Source organism: Schistocerca piceifrons, chromosome X (genome assembly GCF_021461385.2).
Source record: "Schistocerca piceifrons isolate TAMUIC-IGC-003096 chromosome X, iqSchPice1.1, whole genome shotgun sequence".
Classification (NCBI taxonomy): Eukaryota; Metazoa; Arthropoda; class Insecta; order Orthoptera; family Acrididae; genus Schistocerca; species Schistocerca piceifrons.
In genome coordinates this window covers 611,531,373-611,554,560 of record NC_060149.1, presented here as the reverse complement: position 1 = coordinate 611,554,560, position 23,188 = coordinate 611,531,373, and the positions used below count along the sequence as shown (strand labels likewise).

The 23,188-nt window shown below is 35.2% G+C and overlaps 1 protein-coding gene across 1 annotated transcript in view; it reads left to right on the top strand.

The window, feature by feature from the left end:
- The window catches only part of LOC124722894 (synaptic vesicle glycoprotein 2B-like), a 236,402-nt gene extending 218,644 nt beyond the window's left edge, over positions 1-17,758 (top strand). Inside the window, exons 11-12 of the mRNA XM_047248036.1 lie at positions 100-259; positions 17,052-17,758. Coding sequence (XP_047103992.1) covers positions 100-259; positions 17,052-17,232 — 341 coding nt within the window. The 3' untranslated portion in view covers positions 17,233-17,758. The remainder of the gene's footprint in view (positions 1-99; positions 260-17,051) is intronic.
- Positions 17,759-23,188: the final 5,430 nt, after the last annotated feature.

Below are 23,188 nucleotides of genomic sequence, written 5' to 3'. Positions count from 1 at the left end.
GAGAAAAAAGCTTCCAGTTATTTGTTCATTTGTGTGAATATATGTTCTTATCATGCTATCAGAAATATTTGTTAATGTGTATATCATAAACTTTTTCAGGCATATCAATGTTCCTATCCAGCATAGCTGCTTTTTTTATTTGGTTCCTAGATACAGATGCAGCTGTCATGATATTTGAAGCAATATTCAATTTCATGTTTATAGCTGGATGGAATGTTATTGATGTAATTACTATTGAGTCCTATCCCACACACTTAAGGTAATTCTTTGTTCCCTTTGATATATTTTGCTCAAAATTAATCAAAGTCACACAATCTGTATACTAAATAATGATTATTTCTGTAGCTATGAAAGTGGCAGAAAAAAAAGTGCCTTCATGTTCAAGATTTTTCTTCATATATTTTGATGACGTAAACATTACATGTTGTACAGAAGTAATATGTTCTAGCAATAAGTCTGAATATAAACATAAAGTAGTTATTTCTTCTGTTGTTTCATTACATGAAGTTATGTATAACATCACACAAAAAAGACTTTCATAGCTGGTATTTATATGCCATTAAATAGTATTTATTTTCTCCTGTTATATGTGTGAAGTAACTTAGTCTGTGAAGGACAATACAGTGAAATAAGTAAATGATAATTAATTTAATACCACCCTGAAGATTTTAATGGGTGTGCCTAAGAAGAATTCGGGGGTTTGGACATAAAAACCAGAAAATGGTCAGTACTGTACATAAATTTATTATCCAGCATGTGGAACTTGGTGGTGTAGGGTTTGCAACTGTAGTAATTATTTGGAATCAGTCTGTCTGTGTACCCCCATGATGCTAGACACACAACCTCTTAAAAATGGCCTTGTTGGCTGAAACATGTAATGGCAATTCAAAATAAAGGTGCAGCTGGCACTGTTATTTCATTCCAGCTATACATAAAACCAAAGTATAGCAAAGGAGAGAATCAAGAACAGTTGGTAAAGGCTGATCAGGATAGGCAGGTTTACAGTTAACAGAGACTATGTTTGGAAATTGTAAAGCAGAAACAGTGCAAGTTACAGCAATGTATCTTATAAAAGAATGGAACTAGATTAAATAATTTTCATTGCAAATATATTTTTAATAGTGAAAAAGTTGGCTCCTTCCAAGGACAAAAACACAGTTTTTGACACATGTTGACACTTAGGAAAAAATATACAGAAGGAAAAGTAAAAAGGCACTATGAATTGCCTTCTAAATAATGTATGACAAGTTTTTGTATCTAAATTTTCTCAGCCAAGCAAATATTGATGTTTAGATATGTTTGGATTACAGTTTTCATATTGTTTTATTTCTTATTGATGTGGAAATTCAGCCATATGACCTCCATCAATATCATCCACTATGAATTTTTCTTTGGTGGTTAAACTCTATTATCACTGCAAGTCCCTTCATTCTGATACTATCTTCTAACTTTTTTTGTCATGGATGATGTCTCACAAGCCCACTTTGACCATTTCATACTGAGCTAAGTGAAATGATGTCATGTTAATGTTCCATCTTGTGTGAACATATCTATAATTGACAGTGACATTCCATTCTGTTTTTTTTTTTTTCATCCCATTAACATTCAGTGTTAATTAACCTTAAATTTGTCACAAGGTTTCAAAGTAGTGTACACTCAACTGCAGAGTGACAGATTCATTAGAGAAAGAATCCCCTATGTTGCACATATGACATTTCTCCAGAACACCCTTTCTTCCAGTAGTGATAGTCCAGTAAGATATACAAGATTAGATTAGATGTACGTTTTGTTTCAATTAGTCCATAGTGAGAAGATCCCAAACATATAACATAATAACAATATACAATACATATTTGAAGAGAGAAAAACATATGCTAAGGTATTGTCTATAGATTCCAAGTGAAATGGTTCTCATGGATGTGGGAAGAGTCAAAAAATCACAAATGTGTATTAATTTAAAAGGTGATAACAAACTTGTCACAAAGTGTGTAAATCTACAGTACAGTGATATGCTTATGATAATTCTTCAGTTGTTGTAGCCACACATTATCAATGTGAAAAATCAGTTTATCTCATTTATGATCAGTGAAGATGTACAGAAGTCAGAGATCACATCAGACTCAGATTATTTGATATTGTTAATAACATATACACACATCAGACAGTTCTACTAAGAAATTCATCACTAGAGTAGAAGGAGTTGGCCACCAATAAATCATTCAGGTTCCTCTTAAACTGAACTTTATTGGTAATTAAACTTTTTTGGCTTCTGAAAAGTTACTGAAAATGAGTGTGTGTGAATAATGGACACATTTCTGCACCAAAGTAACTGACTTTAAATCTTTGTGAATATTATGCTTATTTCTAGTACTGATTCTGTGACCTGAGCTATTGTTTTCAAAAAGAGGTATCTTATTTATGACAAATTTCATTAAGGAATCATTATAATCGGAAGCAGTAGTTAGTATTCCTAGTTCCTTGTACAGGCCTCAGCAGGTTGTTCTTGAGTTCACACCACAAATAATTCATATTGAAAGTATTTGGAGTCATATCACTTAACAGTTGTCTGTATCACTTGACAGCACCTACAATTTCATCTTTTGACTGCTGGTGCTAAACACACAATTTCTTCTTCTAACTAGTCAGGACATGATCACTGGAAATAGTCACTAATAAACTTTAAACATACTTTGGTGCACTTTTCATGCAAACAAAAGTTTCATTTAATGCACAGTTTTCTTTTAACTACACTTTTTATCCTCTTATTACACAATACATTATTTACTTTAGCCTTTTTGCAGCAGTGTGATTCTGCACTCTACACCTGGCACCATCTTCCTTTAGATAATAGTTGTTTTTTGAGAAACTGTAGCACTGGTGTGACAACAACAGAGAACAAGCAAAAATTTATTATATGATGAACCTTAGTCTCAAAGAAGTACAAAAAAGTGTCTGAGTTCACAACAGAGCAACAGAAATAAAATTCATTTATTTATTTTCATGTTCCATAAATCATTGATGTGAGTGCATCACTAGGATGTCGAACATGTCAGATTATCACAGTAATAACCACATCTAAATGGTCATGGGCTTACAGACTAAATCATATACAAACAGATGCATGACATTCAAGTGTTTAAATGACAACAAAGATTAATAATAACAATAATAATAATAACTACACAATCAAATTATGAGTCTTACATTCTAATACATATGAAAAGCATTCTGTCATCAGTTGATATGCCATTGCTACATAGTCAGTTATTATGAGATTTGTTAACATTACACACATTGCTTTAATTGTTACACACTGTCAAAAAATTGCTCTAAAGAACAGAAAAGGACTATTCAAAACATAAAATTCCAGCTGTTTTTTGAATTTAGTCATATCCTCAATGATTGATTTAACTTGGGGTGGAAGTTTATCATTTACTTTTATGCTTTAATAATGTACTCCTTTCTGTACAATGCTGAGATTTTTTATATATTTGTGAAGATCATGTTTGCCTCTTCCATCATGTATGTAAAAGGATGCAAGGGAGTATCAGAAATTAATCCACAAATAGTACATTGGAAGTCAAAGTAACTTGTACAAATTAATTGTGGGCAAGAGCACCTATACCTGGGGGCCTCTCCTAGCTCTCAGGGAAAGGACAAAATATAGTGTAGTCAGATTTTTCTTTCAAGAAAATGATTTAAAAGAAATATTACACCGGTTTCTAACAGGGTCAGAGCTGGAACTTTCTTATGGCTATTTACAAATCACCATTCATCTTCAGAAATATTAAAAATATGCCATCCCTCAGGTCTACCCTCCCCCTCTCCCCCTATGTATCATCACATGAGTGCCCTTGGGAGGGGGGACTCATTCAATTTCCATCATCCTTCATGATGTAGGTCAAAAACTTCCTTCAGATAAGAGGATAGCACCCATCAGTTGGACTGCACTCTAAAGAAGGGCTAGGGAATTGATACATTCAAACAGACTTACAATTTCTTGATACATGGGATTGCTGGATGTAGTGTAGAACCTGATTGAACAGTTCCATGACATTTGACTCACCTAGCATAAATGCTAGAGATACATGAGAAACTATGAACTATCCACAACAACAAGCTATAGCTCTGCTTTAATTTTAACAATTTCATGAAATACTGGAGGAAATAGCAGTAAATCATACCGCAACAAAAACTCATGTTGCCTTTGATCAAATCTGCTCTAACAGCTCTAATTAGTGTTTCCATATATTGTAAAATAAAAAAAAGTAGTCATAACTTGTTAATTGTATACAACAATATTTTCAAAACTAAAATACACATATGTATTATCCCTTCCATACATTTAATATGGTGCACAAATTATTAATAGTGCAGAAGTACACATCTAAAGAAACAAAATTTTTCAAGGGTTTTTCAGTCAAATTCATATTGATCTAATTGTATTTCACTGAACTTTTGTCACTTTTTAATAATTTAGTAATTAGTTTATGTTGCACTGCATGATACACTAAACCAAGATCACATGTGGTGCTTTCATCATGCTCTTCTTTACAGTTTAAGTTAACAAAATAGTTTGATAGTTTATTTGTTCTTTCAGAATTACACTTTTCCTTAATTTTATGTCCCCTGTATTGTGCATGTTGCTTCAAGTCAGTTTGTCCACTGTACAAAATAAGAAAATGCTGCCTACACAAAGTGCAAAATACTTTACTCTCGTGTGGTCCTGGTTTAACCCACGGAAACATATCTTCCCATTTTTTGAGATATATTTGGTGACATTTAGATTGAGAGTGAAACTTTTTTCACAGAAGAGTCTTTGATGTATCTTCTTCACCCTCAAACATTTTTAATGTGAAAGTAATTTTCTATTGAAAACAAACAGATTAAAAACACACTCTGAATAATACTTGAATCACAGACATTGCTGAAGAAATTGATGTAAATTAATATGGCTGGTTGTAGCTTTTGTTTGGAAGCACAAGCACTGCCAATGTCCATGAAATTCAACATAACCAAAGAAACTGTTACAAAGTCATTTTTCAAGAAGATAAGTTTTAAGATTACATTTATTCCATAAAATGTAACTTATAATAGACTCAAATACAAAACTAGAGAATTATTCACTCTGGGTAAAAAAATAAACTGAGGAATTAAATTTGGATGAAAAAATTGAAGAATCCATTACCAACAGAGTGTCTGATAACCCTCGTTTTTGTACAGTATGTGCTGATATATAAACATTAATACTATTTTTAAGTAAAGCTAACAGTCAAAGGTGAAGATGTTTGTCTTCAAGCAATATTGATTGATTCTGAACCCACAGCAACAATTGATTATTTGAGAATATAATGATTTACAAAATGGATTACTGTTAAGAATGCCAATGGTTTTCCTGCAGTGATAACACTGGTTCTTGTCAGTTCACTGAAGTTCAGTGCTGTAGGGCTGTACTCTTGGATGAGTAACCATCTAGGTCTGCTAAGCACTATTGGAAAATTGGCTGCACTCAGCCCTCATGAGGCCAACTCAGGAGCTATTTGAATGAGAAATAGTGGCTCTGATAATGAAAACCGTAATGGCTGGTAGAGTGGTGTGTGCTGACCAGATGCCTCTCCATATTCACATTCAGTGATGCCCATTGAATGTGGATGACACTGCAGTCTGTCAGTACTGTTGGGTCTTCCGGGACCTGTTCAGACAGAGTTTACTGTTAATAATATTGATTAACAAAAAGTAAAATACAATTTACATCTTTCTTTACATAGTGAACACACACAGCATGGAACTGACTGACTGTAGTACATACATACACATTCTCTGCTGAGAGCCCCCTCGACACTGATGGTACTGTCAGTGTAAATATATCACATTCCAACACACCTCCTTACGTTTATGTCAGAGTTCCTTGCACAAGGGATTTTGGTCACAAGAGCAACTACAATTTAACCACTTTCAATAGTGCAACCAGAATTTGCAGCGAGGCCAATATCATATGTTTCATGACATTTATCTACTTTGGTAGAAATGTCACATGGAAGTGACAAGGGTTCATGAAAGAACTTTGTAAAGCAACTTACTTTCAGATGTGGTACTTATTTGTAGTAATGAATATGAATTTAATTCAAACCTGTTGAACATTTCAAATACTCAGAGAGAAGTAACACGATGTCTTTTGAAGACTTATGACATCTGCATAATGGAACTAGGGCAGCATGGGTCACTAAAAGTCATGTACAGACTGTATTCATGAGTTCCTCTGAGAGGTTTTCTAGGAGAGGGGAAGGATCATATTAACTTCCAGGTGTAAATGGTGCTGCAGGGGCAACATATTGTGCAGTACTGAGGACTTAGTTTTCATGCCAATCATTAGCTGTGGTAAAAATATCACATATAACTAGAACAATTCATGAAATCACATTTAAAAGATGCTCACATTAAAAATAGCTAGGATTGGCAGCAGCAAGAGAAGATATGAGTTGATCTAGTACGCTTGAGCTCACCTCAGATTGTAATTGACATATTGTTTGTCAATGTAATTTCCATTTTCCTAGCTCTGTGGCTTGATCAGAATTCCCACAAAATCATCATTGCTTGTCATATTGTTCATTTCTCATTGCTTTTGGGCTGTTAATTGTGATTGCTGTGAAGTAAATCATTGTTATTTTGATAGTGCAATATAAAAGAGTTGGAAAACATCTTCTAAAGCAATAGTACAATAATATGTAATAAAATTTACCAAATATTCCCACAATTCATTAAAAATAAATGTTGTCTTCTTTTAAAACTGGATGAAATTAAATGAAACACCCAGCCCACTGCCTGTCTGAACACTACGGATGCCATAATAGCAAAAGTCTGTCTAATTTGGACCACATAAAGTTCATCATTGACCGATCCTTACTGTGTGAACCCTAGCCTAGAAATATATTTTTTGGGTAATATTCAGTAAGATACATCAATTGATGAATATAAATTTTATTGCTTTATGAAACTACTCTATAGACAATAGCGAACAGTTGAAATTCAGTATTGTGTAATTTGGACTTCATCCATGTAATCTGGTCCATGTAGTCATGTAAAGTGGACTGCATGATACTAACCTGTCCATACATAACAAATACAGAGAAGTCAACTGGAAATCATAACAACCCATTATCAGATGATTACTGTGAACATTGATCACAAAGACAGAAACTGTCATTTGTTAATTCAGCACAGTTTTCGTGTGACCATCCTCTGCATTTATTGCACTGAATCCAGTCCTCCTGAAATGATTCTACATATACAAGACAGAAAGTCTCATTGCCATTTGAAGGTCATGTAACTTCAATCATCAGTTTTGTTTCTCATAACAGCCATTGCATATTTGCCCTATGTTTTGTCAATTGTGTCATTACCAGCATCATCTTATGAGTAGTTCTAATTAGAGTTATTCCAGATATTGTACCATGCTTATGATGTTTCCTTCTTGATGGAAGGGGACTAATTTTGTTTGCTGAAAAACAGTCATGAAATGCATTCGATGTGTCAGGAGTCTGACGATATATACAGTGGGTGTGTGGTTGAATGAGAAGGTCTGGACACTTCATTCTCACCCCTCTGAGGTTCAGGCTGGTTGGTTATAGATGAGGGAGCAAAGTCACCTTCGATTACAACATATCTATTCACTGGCCATAACCCACTTACTTGGAAAGCATTGGTCACTGTTTCCACAGTTGCTATTCCCTGATGGCCATCTGGAAATCTGTAAGAGTTGATACACTCATGTGTAATTTAGACCAGCAGACCAAATTACACACTTCAATGTGGTCCGAATTACATGAGCAAGAACAGCACAAAGGATGTGGAAATAGCACTACACTACCACAGCATGTTTTAAATATAATGTGGTTTGAGCTAATAAAGTGGACAATATACTACCCTATTACTAGCCACATTTTTTAAGTAACACATGCCGTGAGAACACACCAGCCTTTCAGTCCAGCTGTTTATATATGAGTGACGGCAGATGGCAGTGCCATATGTTTTGATGGCCAATCACAGAGGTGTCTGAGAGGTGGTGCCATCTATTGTGCTTACACTGTACTAAGGAATGGTCCAAATTACACGTTGGTCCAAATTACATGGACTTCCCATAAAAAACATGGGCCTAGGAAAAGTGAAATTGTTTTTTATTAAAATTTCATAATTCCTTGTTTAACATTAATTCTGAATTCAACAGGATGCTGATTATTTTAAAGGTATAAAAATAGTGATATAATATATAATACTGAACATCCTTTTGTACAAGAAATTGTTTAAAGACATTTGTTTTTGCCTGCTTTTCAAAATGAGTGCTAAACACAAAAGATGGCTGCTGAATGAAACGTCTCTCTACATATTGGCAAACGGCCAGCCTTACTGAATTGGTGTTGGTTAATGATGACAAATCTGAAATGGAATTCATAAATAGGTATTCTGAGGCCATGAAAAATTAACATGAGTCTTCCAAGATAGGAGAGTTTGCAATATCATCTCAGAGAATTTGCATCATCATCAATGAGAACACTATGGAGGTGCTGCATGCAACAAATGCAATCTGAGTAGTGTTACTAACAGTATGGCTGAATACTGCATTCTTGGCAGCATTGTCATTTGTTGGAGCTTGTACAAAGTGGATGGTCATGGAACAACAAGTGACTTATTGTCCAACTGTAGCAGCTGAAGAGGTCTATTGAGGTCAAAAGATGGTTTTTGAAATGGTTGCCAATGACTAGAGAAAAAATGCACTGAACAGACTCCTTATGTGAAAAGTTGCTTGTTAAGTGATCCAATGTTTTTCTGGATTATGTTTTGTTTTGCTCATAATGCAAATCACTCTTTATTGAAAGTGCTCATGAAGTAAAGTTTCACTGTACTTTGTTCATTGTAATAATAATACTGATGTAAATATTATGCTATTTTTTCTTCCATGTTTTCTGTTAACTTGTCATTTCTTTCCTGCAGAGCATAAGCCATACCATCAAGAGTAAACTCAGTAACAATAATGGTACGATTCAGTGATTATATGCAAATGCACAGCACTTTATCGCCACAACTTCATTTTGATGATTAATGTGTCTCATGTGTACCACTTAAAATTGACAGATTTTATTGTGTTTAGCAGTTTTTACTCATAAGGTGACAGTAGCAATATCTGTCATGGGTGCCACTTAGCCACATAAAAGTAAGCAGTGGTTGTAGGTCTTATACCACAATAAAAATACAAAAATTTCAATGAGAGGGCTGCATCTGTTTACTTAGTAGTACTTTGATTGTGGTTCTACTTTTGAGACACAAATAACCAAACCATTCTCTAATTAAAACCTATTTCACTTCTTAGTTTTTATATTCACCATCGAAGAGAACACTAATCCTCATAGGTATGAAATGGCAAATGACACTGATAATTTCAAGGCATAACTTGCCAGCTGTGGGTATTCTTCTTTTTTTATTTATTCATTTTTTTACATTACACATCTAGTAAAGTAGGACCAAATTGAGGAGCAAATCTCCAAGGTCATGGAACATGTCAGTAAATTAAACTACAACATCAAAGTGATAGAAGATAAAATAAAATGTTTATGAACCCAAAAAAAATCAAGTCATAAATTTACATACACGCAATCAACAATATAACACAGGAATTGAATGTTTCAAGGCACTCCTTGACAGAATAGAAGAAGTGGCCCATGAGAAAATTTTCAGTTTCAGTTTGAAAGCATGTGGATTACTGCTAAGATTTTTGAATTCTTGTGGTAGCTTATTGAAAATGGATGCAGCAATATCCTGCACACCTTTCTGCATAAGAGTCAAGGAAATGCTTCCAAATGCAGACTGGATTTCTGTCTAGTATTAACTGAGTGAAAATTGCTTATTCTGGAGAATAAGCTGATATTGTTAACAAGAAACAATGGCAAAGAATATATATGTTAAGAAGCATGGTAAAGAATATATATGTTGAGATGCCAATGTCAGAATACCCAGACTAATGAACATGGGTCAACTACCACTTACTGCCTGAACCGCCAATTTCTGAGCCAAAAATATCCTTTGAAAATGGTAAGAGTTACCCCAAAGTATAATGACTTGTGACATAAGCAAATGAAAATAAGCAAATATATACCACTTTTCATGTCAAACTGTCACTTACTTCACTTACTTCAGATACCACTCGAATAGTAAAAATGGCTGCATTAAGTCTTTGAAAAAGATCCTGAATGTGGGCTTTTCACAACAGTTTTCTATCTATCTGAACACCTAGAAGTTTGAACTGTTCCATTTCACTAATCATACACCCATTCTGTGAAATTAAAACGTCAGGTTTTTTTTGAATTGTGGGTTAGAAACTTTAAAAACTGAGTCTTATTGTGATTTAGCATTAGGTCATTTTTTGCAACCCATAAACTTACATCATGGGCTGCAATATTTGGAACAGTGCCAGTGTTGCATATAACATTCTTTGCTATGAAGATAGAGTCATCAGCAAACAGAAATATTTTAGAATTGCCTGTAGTACTAGACAGCACATCATTTATATAAATAAGGAACAGAAGTGGTCTCAGCACTGATCCCTGGGGCACCCCCCCTTTAACTGTGCCCCACTCAGATCCCACATCATAGCCATTCCCAACACTGTGGATAATGACCTTCTGCTGTCTGTTGTTAAAGTAAGAGGCGAACCAACTGTGAGCTACTCCCTTTATTCCATAATGGTCCAACTCCTGGAGCAATATTTTGTTTTCAGCACAATCGAATGTCTTAGTTAAATAAAAAAGGTGCCAAATGTTCAAAACCCTTCTTCTGACACGCTCATTCAAGAGAAACCATGCTTTACATGTGTTTCCTTACCGTCTAAACCTTCATTTCTAGTTAATCGATCAACTAAGAAAATATCTCCTCTTAAGAAATCTTTCTTTGTCTCAAACTATATGATTTTTCCCATAATACCCTATATTTCCTTGGCTTTGTTTAACTTTACTGCTATGGTATGTGCTTTAATGAATTGTCAGAACTTGGTAATTCGTTCTGAACTCCTTTGCTTCCATATAGTGGGAACATTGCCAAAAGAGTGGATATTTCCCCACATTTGTCTTCCTGTGTATGTCTTGAGAATGGCCAGTAAATTACTTCCAAACATGGCACTGAAACTGTGATCAGACTTCCACACCATTGGTAGTTCCATATATCAGTTTCCAGGTCTACATTTTACCAATATAATGGATACATTATATTTTAGGAGTATATTCAGTCTACAATGTGGGAGTTTAGTTCTCTACCATGATTAGTTTTCACCAACAAAACAATTATTTGTGAGCCTGTATTAGTGATAAAAATAGACTGCCTACCATTAGTTTCACCTTGTACAGTTACGTCTGCCACCTGAGCAAGTCATCGCTCTTACTAGATTTGCTTCACAGAAGGGGAGTAAGGAGCAGTGGCACAACTGCTCTCTTTAAGGTTTCTCATATTTGCATTCCTATACACATTCCCTCGAGCATCCTGGTAACCTATTTGGTTCGCTGAGTGATACCATTAAGTCAGGCAATTCATTCACTCATATCTGATCTTTCTACGGTTTGCACATGCCAGTTCTAAACAGTCCGGTGCCTTGAGGATTGTGTGTTTGTGACAAGTGCAGTGCATTTCAAAAATGAATGCCCATCTAAGGGGTTCACCCTGATTGGGGGGTTGGACAAGTTGATTGGCCTCCTTGTTTAGAAACATGAGTCATATGGTCTCCTGCAGTGTGCTTTATGAAGTACACCTCACCTCAGCACCTACATATGAGTCAGTTGCATGAACGAAAACATCCACACTGTGAGCTCTGATCTCACAGAGTAGTATCTCTTTTTTTTTATGTTCCACCAATATATATGTGCAGCATGGCACAGTTCTCACTTTTTCAGCAAAGTGCTCTAAATGATCTCCTTAATTTTGGCATAGGGTGGAAAGCTTGCCTCTATGGTAGCTAATGCTATGCATATTTACATATCTATCCACAAGTCTTTTGCAAGAGTGTCAAATGCTATGGTATTTCCTAGCCCTTCCTCAGAGTTTACATAAGTGCATGATGTCAAATGTCATGGTATTTCTCAACCCCTTGACAGAGTTTACATAAGTGCAAGGCTCTCCTTGTAGCTTAAGGCTGGTGACTCCTAATAACACTTCATCACCTGATGTGGACATTTTCCCAACATTCATTTAATTTCATAAGAGGATGTGGGTATTTTCATCTGGTTTGCCTGTGAATGTATAAATCAGCAAACCCAATGCAAAATCAATTATAGGCTGGGACAGAATTATCTGTGGGAACTCCATAAATGGGGAAACAAGGGTAATTATGTCCACAGTACTGCTTTGCAGTGTCACATTCAATGATTCCTCATTAAGACACCTTTGCAGGTCTTCATTCTCCACCCAGAGTTGCCCATCCTTGCTTACAATTCTGTATCCATCTCCAGCTGTCCCTGTGACCTGATTGTGGGCATCCCTTTAAACTGTGCATGTGAACAAAACCAAAAGTCTTTGACAGCAGCTCCCATTGGTGTCTTTGGTGTCAGAAACCCCAGCGACACCTTTTCCTTAATAGCGGAGGTTGCCACTTACATCTGCTGATCGACAATCAGTATGGCAGCAACAGGGCAGTGGCACCTGATGATGTCAGGGTAGTGCTGGGTTGTTGTACTCATTACATGGCCTTGTGTGAATGTGGAAGAGTCAGAGGGTGAGGGTGGATGGACATGCACAGCAACAGCAGCAGTGACAGTACTGGAGAGACTGCAGCAGGCACCCCAGACTGACAAAGAGCTCCTCCACTAAACATTTGCACAGAACCAGATGACCCCACATGATAGTTTGATGCAGCCACTCTTGGCTTAATAAATAGTATGTGGCACCTCAAAACCAAACCCATGGTTAATCTAACATCTTAATTCTAACACCAGTTTGTACACTCACTTTATGGGCTTGCAAATAAAATACTCGTGTTAAGAAAAGGAAACCGTATTGGTTTACTTTCTGACTGAATTGCTAGAAGGCAAGAGAAGGTATCTCCAGTAGCCCAAATCCCTTGCTGGAGCAGAAGGAAAGTGAAAAGGTAAAGAAGAATAAGCGATTCAGCATCTACTCTAGGTAGTGACACAGGAGAGATGAGAGCTCTGTTTTGTGGTCATGGCTCTCATAGCCTTCTGTCCCACAAGTCAGGTGACCCTGTGGCATGATCTAATTTTCAAGGTTACTTGCTGTAATGATTTAGCCTATTCTGGAGCAAACCAGTAGAGTGTTGTCACTTCAGCAGAAAGCAATGCATGGGGATGGTAGTCTTTATGTAAGGTTTTAACAGTAAAAGCTTGTCATGTTTCTGGCCTGGTACAAGTGGATCCCTAGATTCTCTGCTGGAAACATTGGAAGCAAAAGAGTGATGAAGAAAGCCTTTACAACAGTGTAAAGAAATGTCTCTGAATTATGTCATTTGATATTGTTACAATAGATTTTGAACTTTTGGTCTGTATTTATGTCAGAGGGATAGGGAGTGGGACAGGGAAAAGGAGGTAGAGAGAGAGAGAGAGAGAGAGAGAGAGAGAGAGAGAGAGGGGGGGGGGGGACTGGGACTGCATTTTGCTAGTAAAGGAGTAAAAGCTATATAGATATTTTGGTTTGTCAAGTGTACCTGTGATCCACGCATTATTTGCAGGTAGTGATTGCCTTTCCTTAATTTTTATTTATTGTTTCCTATTAGTTGAATGTTTGTTGCATTAAATATCCATGGAAAATTAGAGCAATGTTCCCTTGTACTGAGACATAATTCAGTATTCCTGTCATTTTATGAGCTGTGCTCATACCCATAGACTGTACAGCACACTTCAACTCAAAGTATCATCTTGCAACATTGGCTCATTAGGTACCTTTAGTAAATTTTTGAAGCCCTTCACCCTGCCCCCCTCCACTTCTCTCTCTCTCTCTCTCTCTCTCTCTCTCTCTCTCTCTCTCTCTCTCACACACACACACACACACACACACACACACACACACACACACGTAACTGGTGATCAGCTCATGTTAAATGAGCAAACTGCTGAGATAGGTGTGAAATTCTACATTAATTGTTTTAAAGCATATTGTGCTACCCACACTCTTAATGCAAGACATAACCACAACTTTGTGTAAGCAGAATTTATAATCTTGCAGTGTAGCTATCCGTCCACCAGTGGACGTGTGCATAACTAAAGGAAACTCTTACATGACCTCTCTACACATGAGGTTGGTTGCACACTGTTGCATCATGCCCATACAATAAGTATCTAAAAGTTTATCAAGTGGCTTTAGGAAGCTGCCATTGAAAAATACATGTAGACGACATGAGTAATTCTGATGAATTAAATAACAGTTAATCAAGGTAACAATCCCTCAGGATAATAATGTAGGTATAAAAACACATTTGAACTTTTTATTGATGTTTTATTCACAGAAGATATATTTCTAGCAGATCAGTCCCAGGCAATTGCTGCCAAAAGCCCAAAAGTGCTGTGCAGCACACTCAAATTTAATCAAATCTCCTTTCAATAAATAGTTCACCAAGAAATTTCAGTCACATAACTTTTCTAATACTCATGGTTTGTACACCTCAAAATCACCAACCAACAGGCAGATAATAACTAATTTCCATACAACTGTATACAGAAATGTGCACAAATCAGTCACATTGGAACACACGATCAACCCTACCCCACAAACTTCCAGAAAAAGACACCATTGTCCCTCTTGGATTCTCTCTCCCTAACTATATTATCCACATTGCTCAAATGAATATCTGTATGCCTGTCCACCATTCCTATACACAAACATTTCACAAGATTTAAACGTTTCAAGTACATGCATTAAATAGTATTTATTATTCACACACATTTAAAAGTAGTTTCATTTCATTTAGACATCATCCTATAGTTCATGTTCTCATTTCATGTTCAACATTGCACAAATCAGAACAGCTAATGCTAGTCAAACCTGCTGCTTTATTTAGTGTCGATGTTTTCACACTACCTTACTCAAATGTTTTCCTATAAATATTAATAGGCAAATTTATCACTAAATAAGCATGGATGAATAAATATTAGTGTCAGCTATCAATTCAGAGGCTAACTTCTTCATGCATTTGTGGAGAATTTTGCTTTGGGCACACACCAATTGTAATCATAGAATTCTGTTTACAAACAATCTGTAGTTTTATTTATCCTTACGTCAGTCATTCATTTGTTAGATTATTTCATGCACAAACAGTTGCTACATTGTGTGCACTGGCAACATGTTGATTCTATCATTACAGTTGTTAGAAGATTTTATAAGAACCATTGTTAATAACTATAAAAATGGTGCAAACATGGTGATATTTTTCTACGGGCTCATTATTTGTGACTTTTAATATTTTTATTTTTATTTGTTTATTCCTTTATTTTTTGTGAGTTGATATTTTAGCTTCAAATCCAGCCAGAATCGTGCAATTTTAGCATGCTGTAACAAGGCTGTTCCCCAATTCACCCACTCTCCTCCCATAAGAAATTCCCAGCAACATCCAAGCAGTCACATCTTGCCATCTATATTTATTGATCAACAATAGACAACACAGTGCCATGGCTGTCAAAGCTGGCATAGTACACAGCCTGCCTCCTGTTATCTTAAAATCTTCTCAAAAGTTGAGATGGAAGCTCCACAAGGTATAAAAATTTTCAACAAACTTCTCTCCCCAAATTATGTACTGTCAGTAAAATTAATTAACCTCCAATGAAATTACAAATGAACTCTTTCTCAGAAAATGAATATATGAATGGACTTCGAAAAGTATGTTACACATTTTTATGACAGGCCATGCAACTTTTATTGAATGCTGCCTTACACTTCAAAGTGCCACAGATACTTGATGCTATTTTTCAAAATAGCCACACAGTGTCTGTAAACAACATTCAGAATGTTTTACCAATCATTTATTTCCTTGATAACAGAAATCCATTCCATTCAAGAACCTCTGTCTGAATGTCCACATTGTCAGGAAATCTCTTTCCCTCAGATGTCATTTCATCTTGCCAAAAATATTGTTTGGACATTGTTGTATGTAATCAACGTAGCTGACTTTCCTTCCTGATTAGCATCATCCATTTCTGTGTATCATTGCTAAAATTGTTGACACCATGTCACTGTGGCTGGACACAACATTGCATTTGGTCCATGCACTCCCAGAAATTCATGGTGAATCTGTGTGCAATTTAGACATGTTGCCCACAAGTACCATGCCCCATACCTCAACTTTGGCGTATGTTTCCAGTTGCTGTGCCACTTCACTCAAACTCTGTGATAGTCTAATAATATTTACCTCAGCAGAACTGTTTTTGCAGGAAATCTGGAACATGTACTCCCTTCTGACAATGTGGTACTCTCATGACAAGCATAACTTACTTTCTGAAGGCTCTATATAGAACATGTACATATACCTGTCGTAATATCCATGTAAGTAAAATAATTTCTCAGCAGATAGCAACATGTCCTCTTAGTAAAGGGCCTCAGTACATAGCATAATGATTCTTATACAAATGATACTGATGATTTCTCTAATAGCAAGCTCTTCTGTCACATGGGAAGTGTAAGGTGTAGCCCTAAAACACATTATGTCTCCTATTTACAAATATTACACTTTTCCAGTGGCATTCTAGAAAATGAGAGCATCAACTTATTTTTCTTTTCCTTTTTAATTATAAATGATCAGCTCATTTGTTTCATTATGCTGTCCACTAATGCACAATATTATGTAGCTTTGAACAGGAACATTACAATCACTTTTTGTAACACCTGGAAAGGTTCTTCTTTCTGATGGAATTCACCTAATGCAGTATGTGTGTTTATCACTGTATGAAGTCACATGCTTCCATGTCATAAGATGGTCTTTGTACAAATTTCATACTATCCAAAAACAAGTAACTGAAATGGAATTTGGTAAGTTTTCATAAACTCATGTAATATATACTCTTTTCTTTCCACAGGACTACTGGATTTGGATTCATGTGTGCAACATCCCGTTTAAGTGGAGTTATTGGTATGAACACCTTTTTAAGTTCCATCGGTTCAAGTAGGGCAATTCCTATGCTCATTACATCTGCTGTCCTCCTCATTGGAGGAGTAGTATCAATCAAACTGCCAGAAACTGGCAGCTCATTGCTGTAAAAGATTTTAAGAATGCATATTTGAATTTTCATGTTTAGAGATGCAACAACTACATTATGTAGAAACTACTGGTCCAGTTATGTCCAGGAACACTGAAAGTGAGAAAGAGAAATGTTTTCTCTGACAGTTGTAAAAACTCATTGTGCATATATATTTTATATGGCAGTTTATTTTCAACAGCAGAAAGCATACATATAATTATGTGTATCGTGTTACATATGTACACTACAGGCAACTCTAAAAGTATCCTAAATAAAATAAATATCCTAGTATCAGACTATTATTTTGACATACATTTTGTAAAGAAGTTCAACACAACCAGCTGCATTTAGTTTTGAATGCTGCCTCATCTGTCCAGAGCACTTGTTAGTTTCAATGATATCAGTGGATGAACATAAAAAGTAAGTTGTTAACTAATGTATCTATGTGAACATTAGTATGAGCAAGAATAACAATGAAACAAGTGTCTGTGTATATAAATTTGAAGGCCATATCTCCAAAGCTTTAGTAAGAATATTTTTTTAAAGACTAGACTGCTATGAACTAAATTTTTCACCACCTATTTTGCTTAAGATTGTTGAGTAGATCATGTATTTATCTTACTGAAATAGGATGATCTTTAAAATACAGACATCAGCAGATATAATTCAATAATAATTGTGTTTAGAGTATGGAAGACAATAAAACATTTCATTTCCTCTATGACACTAATATTTGGAATTAAATTTTCCATCAAACGATTGACATATCAACCAATTACCATGGAATGTATTTATAGTTGAATAACTGTGTACTGAACTAGAAATAAAATTATGATTTAAATTGTTTTCTGGCTTTCAAGCCTGTCTAGTTCCACACTGGTACCTTGTTTTGACCTGGGAAAAATATTCAACTGACTTAATTCATCCCATTTATGAAAGCCAATTTGGTATATAATGTCACTTAACAAAAAAACTGCCTTACACACAATGACATTCTTGCATCAGACAATGCTTTTCTAATGAAATTTACATTTCTCCTATATCTGCCTTTGATATCTTAGAAATGGTGGCATATGTACTTTATTTCCATTATGTAACAAGGTCTATGTTGCTCCCACTTTCTGAACTTGAATAAAAATAATTGTGCATGTGCCCATATGTTGTTTTATGAGAAAAGTGGTGCTATATTGAGATAGATTAATGCACTACATTTCATTTTTTATTAGATTATCGATGTGGCTGTTGCTAAGATGGTCAACATAACATTAACATATCTCACAAGGCAACGACAGGGTATGCGTTATATTATTTTACAATAGTTTACACTTCATACATAAATTTTATTGCTTACAATTAAATTCACAACTATCCCAATATTCATATTCTTGGGCATTTTAACATCTGTGAGTCAGGCACTTAAATCTTATGATACTTTTTGGTAAAAGGGTCTGAGAATCTCTACTGGTAAATTGTTGCACTCCTTCTCCTCTATCGTCTTATGAGCATTTAGAGCCATTGTTGTTCAATGATCTGAAACTTCCATAATAATTATGGCCTTCCCTTGATCATTTTATGTTCTGTGTCTTCCCATGCATCCTTACTCACAATATACTTGGTGAATACCCCTACGTCAGGCACTTTCCCCTCTTTGTGCAAAGCTTTTCCAGTTCATTCTCCTCATTTTTATGACATTACTTTTCCTCCTGTAGATTTCATCTACATACCTGATTGCCACTGCACTCATTTTGTGTGGTTTGACAGATAGGCCCTATATTTGCATAGAGTTCCAAATCCCTGAAACATATTCAACTGGTGTCTTACAAGGGACAAATAGGCTTTATTCTTTGGTCCCTTTTTTGCACCCTTTGGTATCCTCACTAACACATGCTGTGGCTATACACCCTGTTTATTATCTCACCTATCTGCAGTCCACTGCAGTTTCCCATCACACAAATTTACACCCAGATATCTGCATTCTTGCCCTGCAGTGCCATCTTTATGTTCCCATATGTACTCAAATATTTGCTACTCCTGCTACTTGTGAATGTTACCAGCTGATACTCCTCTGCTCATGAGAGCACTCCATTTCTTACAATCAAGTTTCTGATGACTCTGACATCCATCTACAGTATCTCAAACCATTCTCAGCTTTTTATCTCCTGATGCATATCTATTTCATTAAAAAACAGTCTTACTTCTGATTGTAGTACATCACTAGTACCATTGACATAAGTCAAAAACAACAATGACAGTTATTGCCTTTGTACATATATCTTTAAGGTAGCTATCATCACTTCGAAGTCCCGCACCCTCCCCCCCTGCTGTCTTTGATATAAATAATCTTTGATCCAGGAACCTGTTCTTTCATCAAATCCCAGCCCTTGCAGTTTAGTTATCAGCATCACATGGTTTACCCTAAACAAAACTTTGGAGAAATCTGTGGCTATATAGTAAAGTTATACTCTGATGTCAGTTACTTCTGATATATCCTGGTGGAAACCATATAGTTGTTCCTCACAAAAAACACTGCTCGAAGTCCGTGTTGATTCTCTCACTACCCTGTGTTCTAAAAAGAGTTTCTAATATATCTATCTACAGTTGCTTCAAATATTTTGCTTGTGTTGCAGGTAAAGAAAACTGGTCTGCAGTTTTTGCTATTCTCCTCATCCTCTTTCCCTGATAAACACCAATTACTTCAGCTTCTTTCCCTTCATCTGAGACACACTGTTGTTAAGCAGAAGACATTCAGGAATCTTAAGTGAAGCACAAAACTCCAGCTCAAGGCCTTAAGAATTTCTTCATGTATTCTGTCCACTCTCTGGGCTCTTCCCCTCTTATACCCACTATTTTGCTACACTGTTCGTAACCAGTTCTAATTTACCTGCATCATGTGACAATATTTTGATTTCTGGTGTGTCATTGATGTTGTCCTTTGAGCTAGTTTCTAATTGCTTACACACCCAAAAATGCTTCTTCACCTCTCTCCCCTCTACTACCAATTGATCCAAAAAATATATTTTTTGCTTTCACTCTTTTCTAAACTTTATTTGATTTCTTCAGCAAGGCCTTTAGGCAATTTTTACTATGATGGCCTTTGTTGATCTTATTTCTCTGCATTCTATTTTTTCCTTCCTATTATTCTCACAGTTCTAGTATAGTACACTGAATATGAGTATTTCTTGATATCTTGTAGTGGTACATAGCTAACATCTTTTCTTGTATTTATCTAGTGATTCCACATAGTTAGATATTCCTCTATTTTCCTTATGTTTGCTTTTTGACAAACAGCACCTGTTCCTGCTTTGGTCTTCTAAAAATACTTCCACAACTGCTACTTACTGTCACCTCTTCCTTCAAAATGTTTTCAAGTATGTGTTAACGGGCTTTATCTAAAACACTTCACTTAAATTATCACTCTTTTATTTTCTGATACAGACTATCTGCCTTTCCCTCCTCCCTCATTAGCCTGTATGCTATAAGATGATTTTGTTCCTGTGAGCCCACTTTTTCATCCTACATACTTCTAGATTGTTGAAGTCTTCCCCAGTTGTTACACTTCTATCTGTCTTTGTTAGCTTATCAGCTAGGTTCCCACAGTCCAGCAATACTTCAACTAACCTGTGATCCCTTTCTGTCATTTCTACTCTATGCATAGAAAGAATATTCATCTTTACCTCACTACAATTACAGAGCTGTGCTCCCAGAACTTCATTACAGTATCAGAAAAGAGTCTGCTAGCATGCAAGTATTTCATGATGCATTAAAGTGAACCCCCCATTACCCTCACCCCCACCTCCCACTCCCATCTCTTCCATATATGTGATATAATCAGAGAAAATCCTCTATCTCCACTCACCCAGGATTCTAATCCTGTCACAACATCTGGATAATTTACCCCAACTCACATAATGAATACAGTGTCTTTTCTGACCACACTCCTGCAGTTTACTAGAGAACACCTCAGGGGCTTTCTAAATTCACATTTTGGTTTAGTTCTGCATCCTTTTTTTAATTTTTTATTTATTTTTATTTGATTCAGAAAATAAAGTCAGTAGTTCCTTATCATTCCAATTGCCACTGCCTTATTTACACTGACTCAAGAGTTTAAAAAATCAAATTCATAAAATATGACATATGAGTCTTGTTCCTTTCCTTTTTTTTTTTTTAAAGCCTGTCTATAGGGCAAAACATATCAGCAGAACATATATATGAGAAGTACTAAATGTGAAGAAATGTGAAAGCAGTGATGTGTAAGCATAAGGTTCCGTTTTTGAAATTTTGCACTTAATCATTAAAAATACATTGCAGTAATATTGTCAGCTCAATCACTTTGATAGCTTTTTTCTTATCTGAAAACTGTACAGTATTGACAATGAAATTAAAATTGTATGGTTTTGAAATCAGTTTTTTGATGTATGTTGTGATTATATACTGAAATTATTTAATGATAATTAGTAAATCAAATGTCCAAGACTTTTAGTTTGTAAAGAAAAAGTATCAGAGCTAAACAAATACACATAAAAGTGTTATTCCACAACAAATGAAAACTACAACAATCTAATTAGATGCTAAATCTAAAGCCTCTGAAATCTATGAGAATATTGTAATATTCTAAATTTTTGATGTTGGGAGTGGCACGATATAAAACACATGTACATTTAAAAGTAAAATATTTTTATAAACATATGTACATTTTTGAGAAATTGTCAATGTGTGTACTAATGAAGAAACGATATTACAAGTCAATAATTCCCACTATTGTTGCTTTCTTTGTTACAGTACTCAAACACCCAACAGTTACTCCAGTGTTTTATCTTTATGTATTTCGATAGAAGCGTATGAACAAGTTTTGACAAAATTAGATAAATATAGAATACTCTTTCATTGTAAATTATGTAATTTTGGCAACTCATCTCATCCACAAAATTCTTGTCTTTTTTACTTGCATTTTGGTACTGAATTGTGTATGATATGCTTAGAGCCTGAGGACTTCCTCAATGTAGGGACAGGGGTAGGAAATAAAAAATAAATCCTAACTTTTGCATAACTGATTTATAAAAGTGACTTCAAACAGTAATTAGAATGTCTTAATCAAGATATGAATATGACATCTTATAGTTACAAGATCCACATGGTATTGTTGATGTCTTTTGACAGAATAGAGAAAAATTTATAATAATGAAAGACATAAATAATTTTGTTAAGATGAGTTTTCTCAACAAGATGATTGTATAACTCATTAAGGAATGAAAATATTAAAAATAAACGAATTTATTCATTTTTTATATCACCCACAACTGCAATGAAGTATATTGCAGGTGCAGATGAACCAAGACATTTCATTAATTATAGAATGTGATGTTTCTAATTCAGGTTGTGACTCTTCCATAGACCCAGAACCAGACCACTGCCTAGTTCTTGAATTTCATTATCTGAATAGACTATTTGTATAGTTTTCAGAATTGTATGAGATCTACTGAATTCTACATGCTGAGTTTTGTCCTAATTCCATGGCAAACCATTTACCTTTAACCTTGTTTATGTTTTCTAATATTTTGTTAGATAATTTTTTTAGTAAGAGGGCTGACATATTTCTATATCTGCATCACCTGAAAATACCATGGGAAAAAGGTGTTAATATAAGAAACAACAAAGGAATACAAGTAGAATCCTGTGGGGCAACAAACCAGATTGCTTTAAATTTAGAGTACCTATTACTACACAACTGATAAGGAACTGGTACACACTGCTTTCTGTCATGGATACAATACAAAGCTCATGAATTTGCTTTGTCTACTATTCCATAATATTTCAACATTTGCATAAGGTAGTATAGTTTGCTAAATCAACACTTGCAACAAATTCACAAAATATATCTAATGGCAGTAATTCATGTTTTATTGATTGTGATCTATCATCTGTCAAGGTAAAGATAACCAGTTCAGTCTTTTTTGAGAACTAAACTAACTTCATTC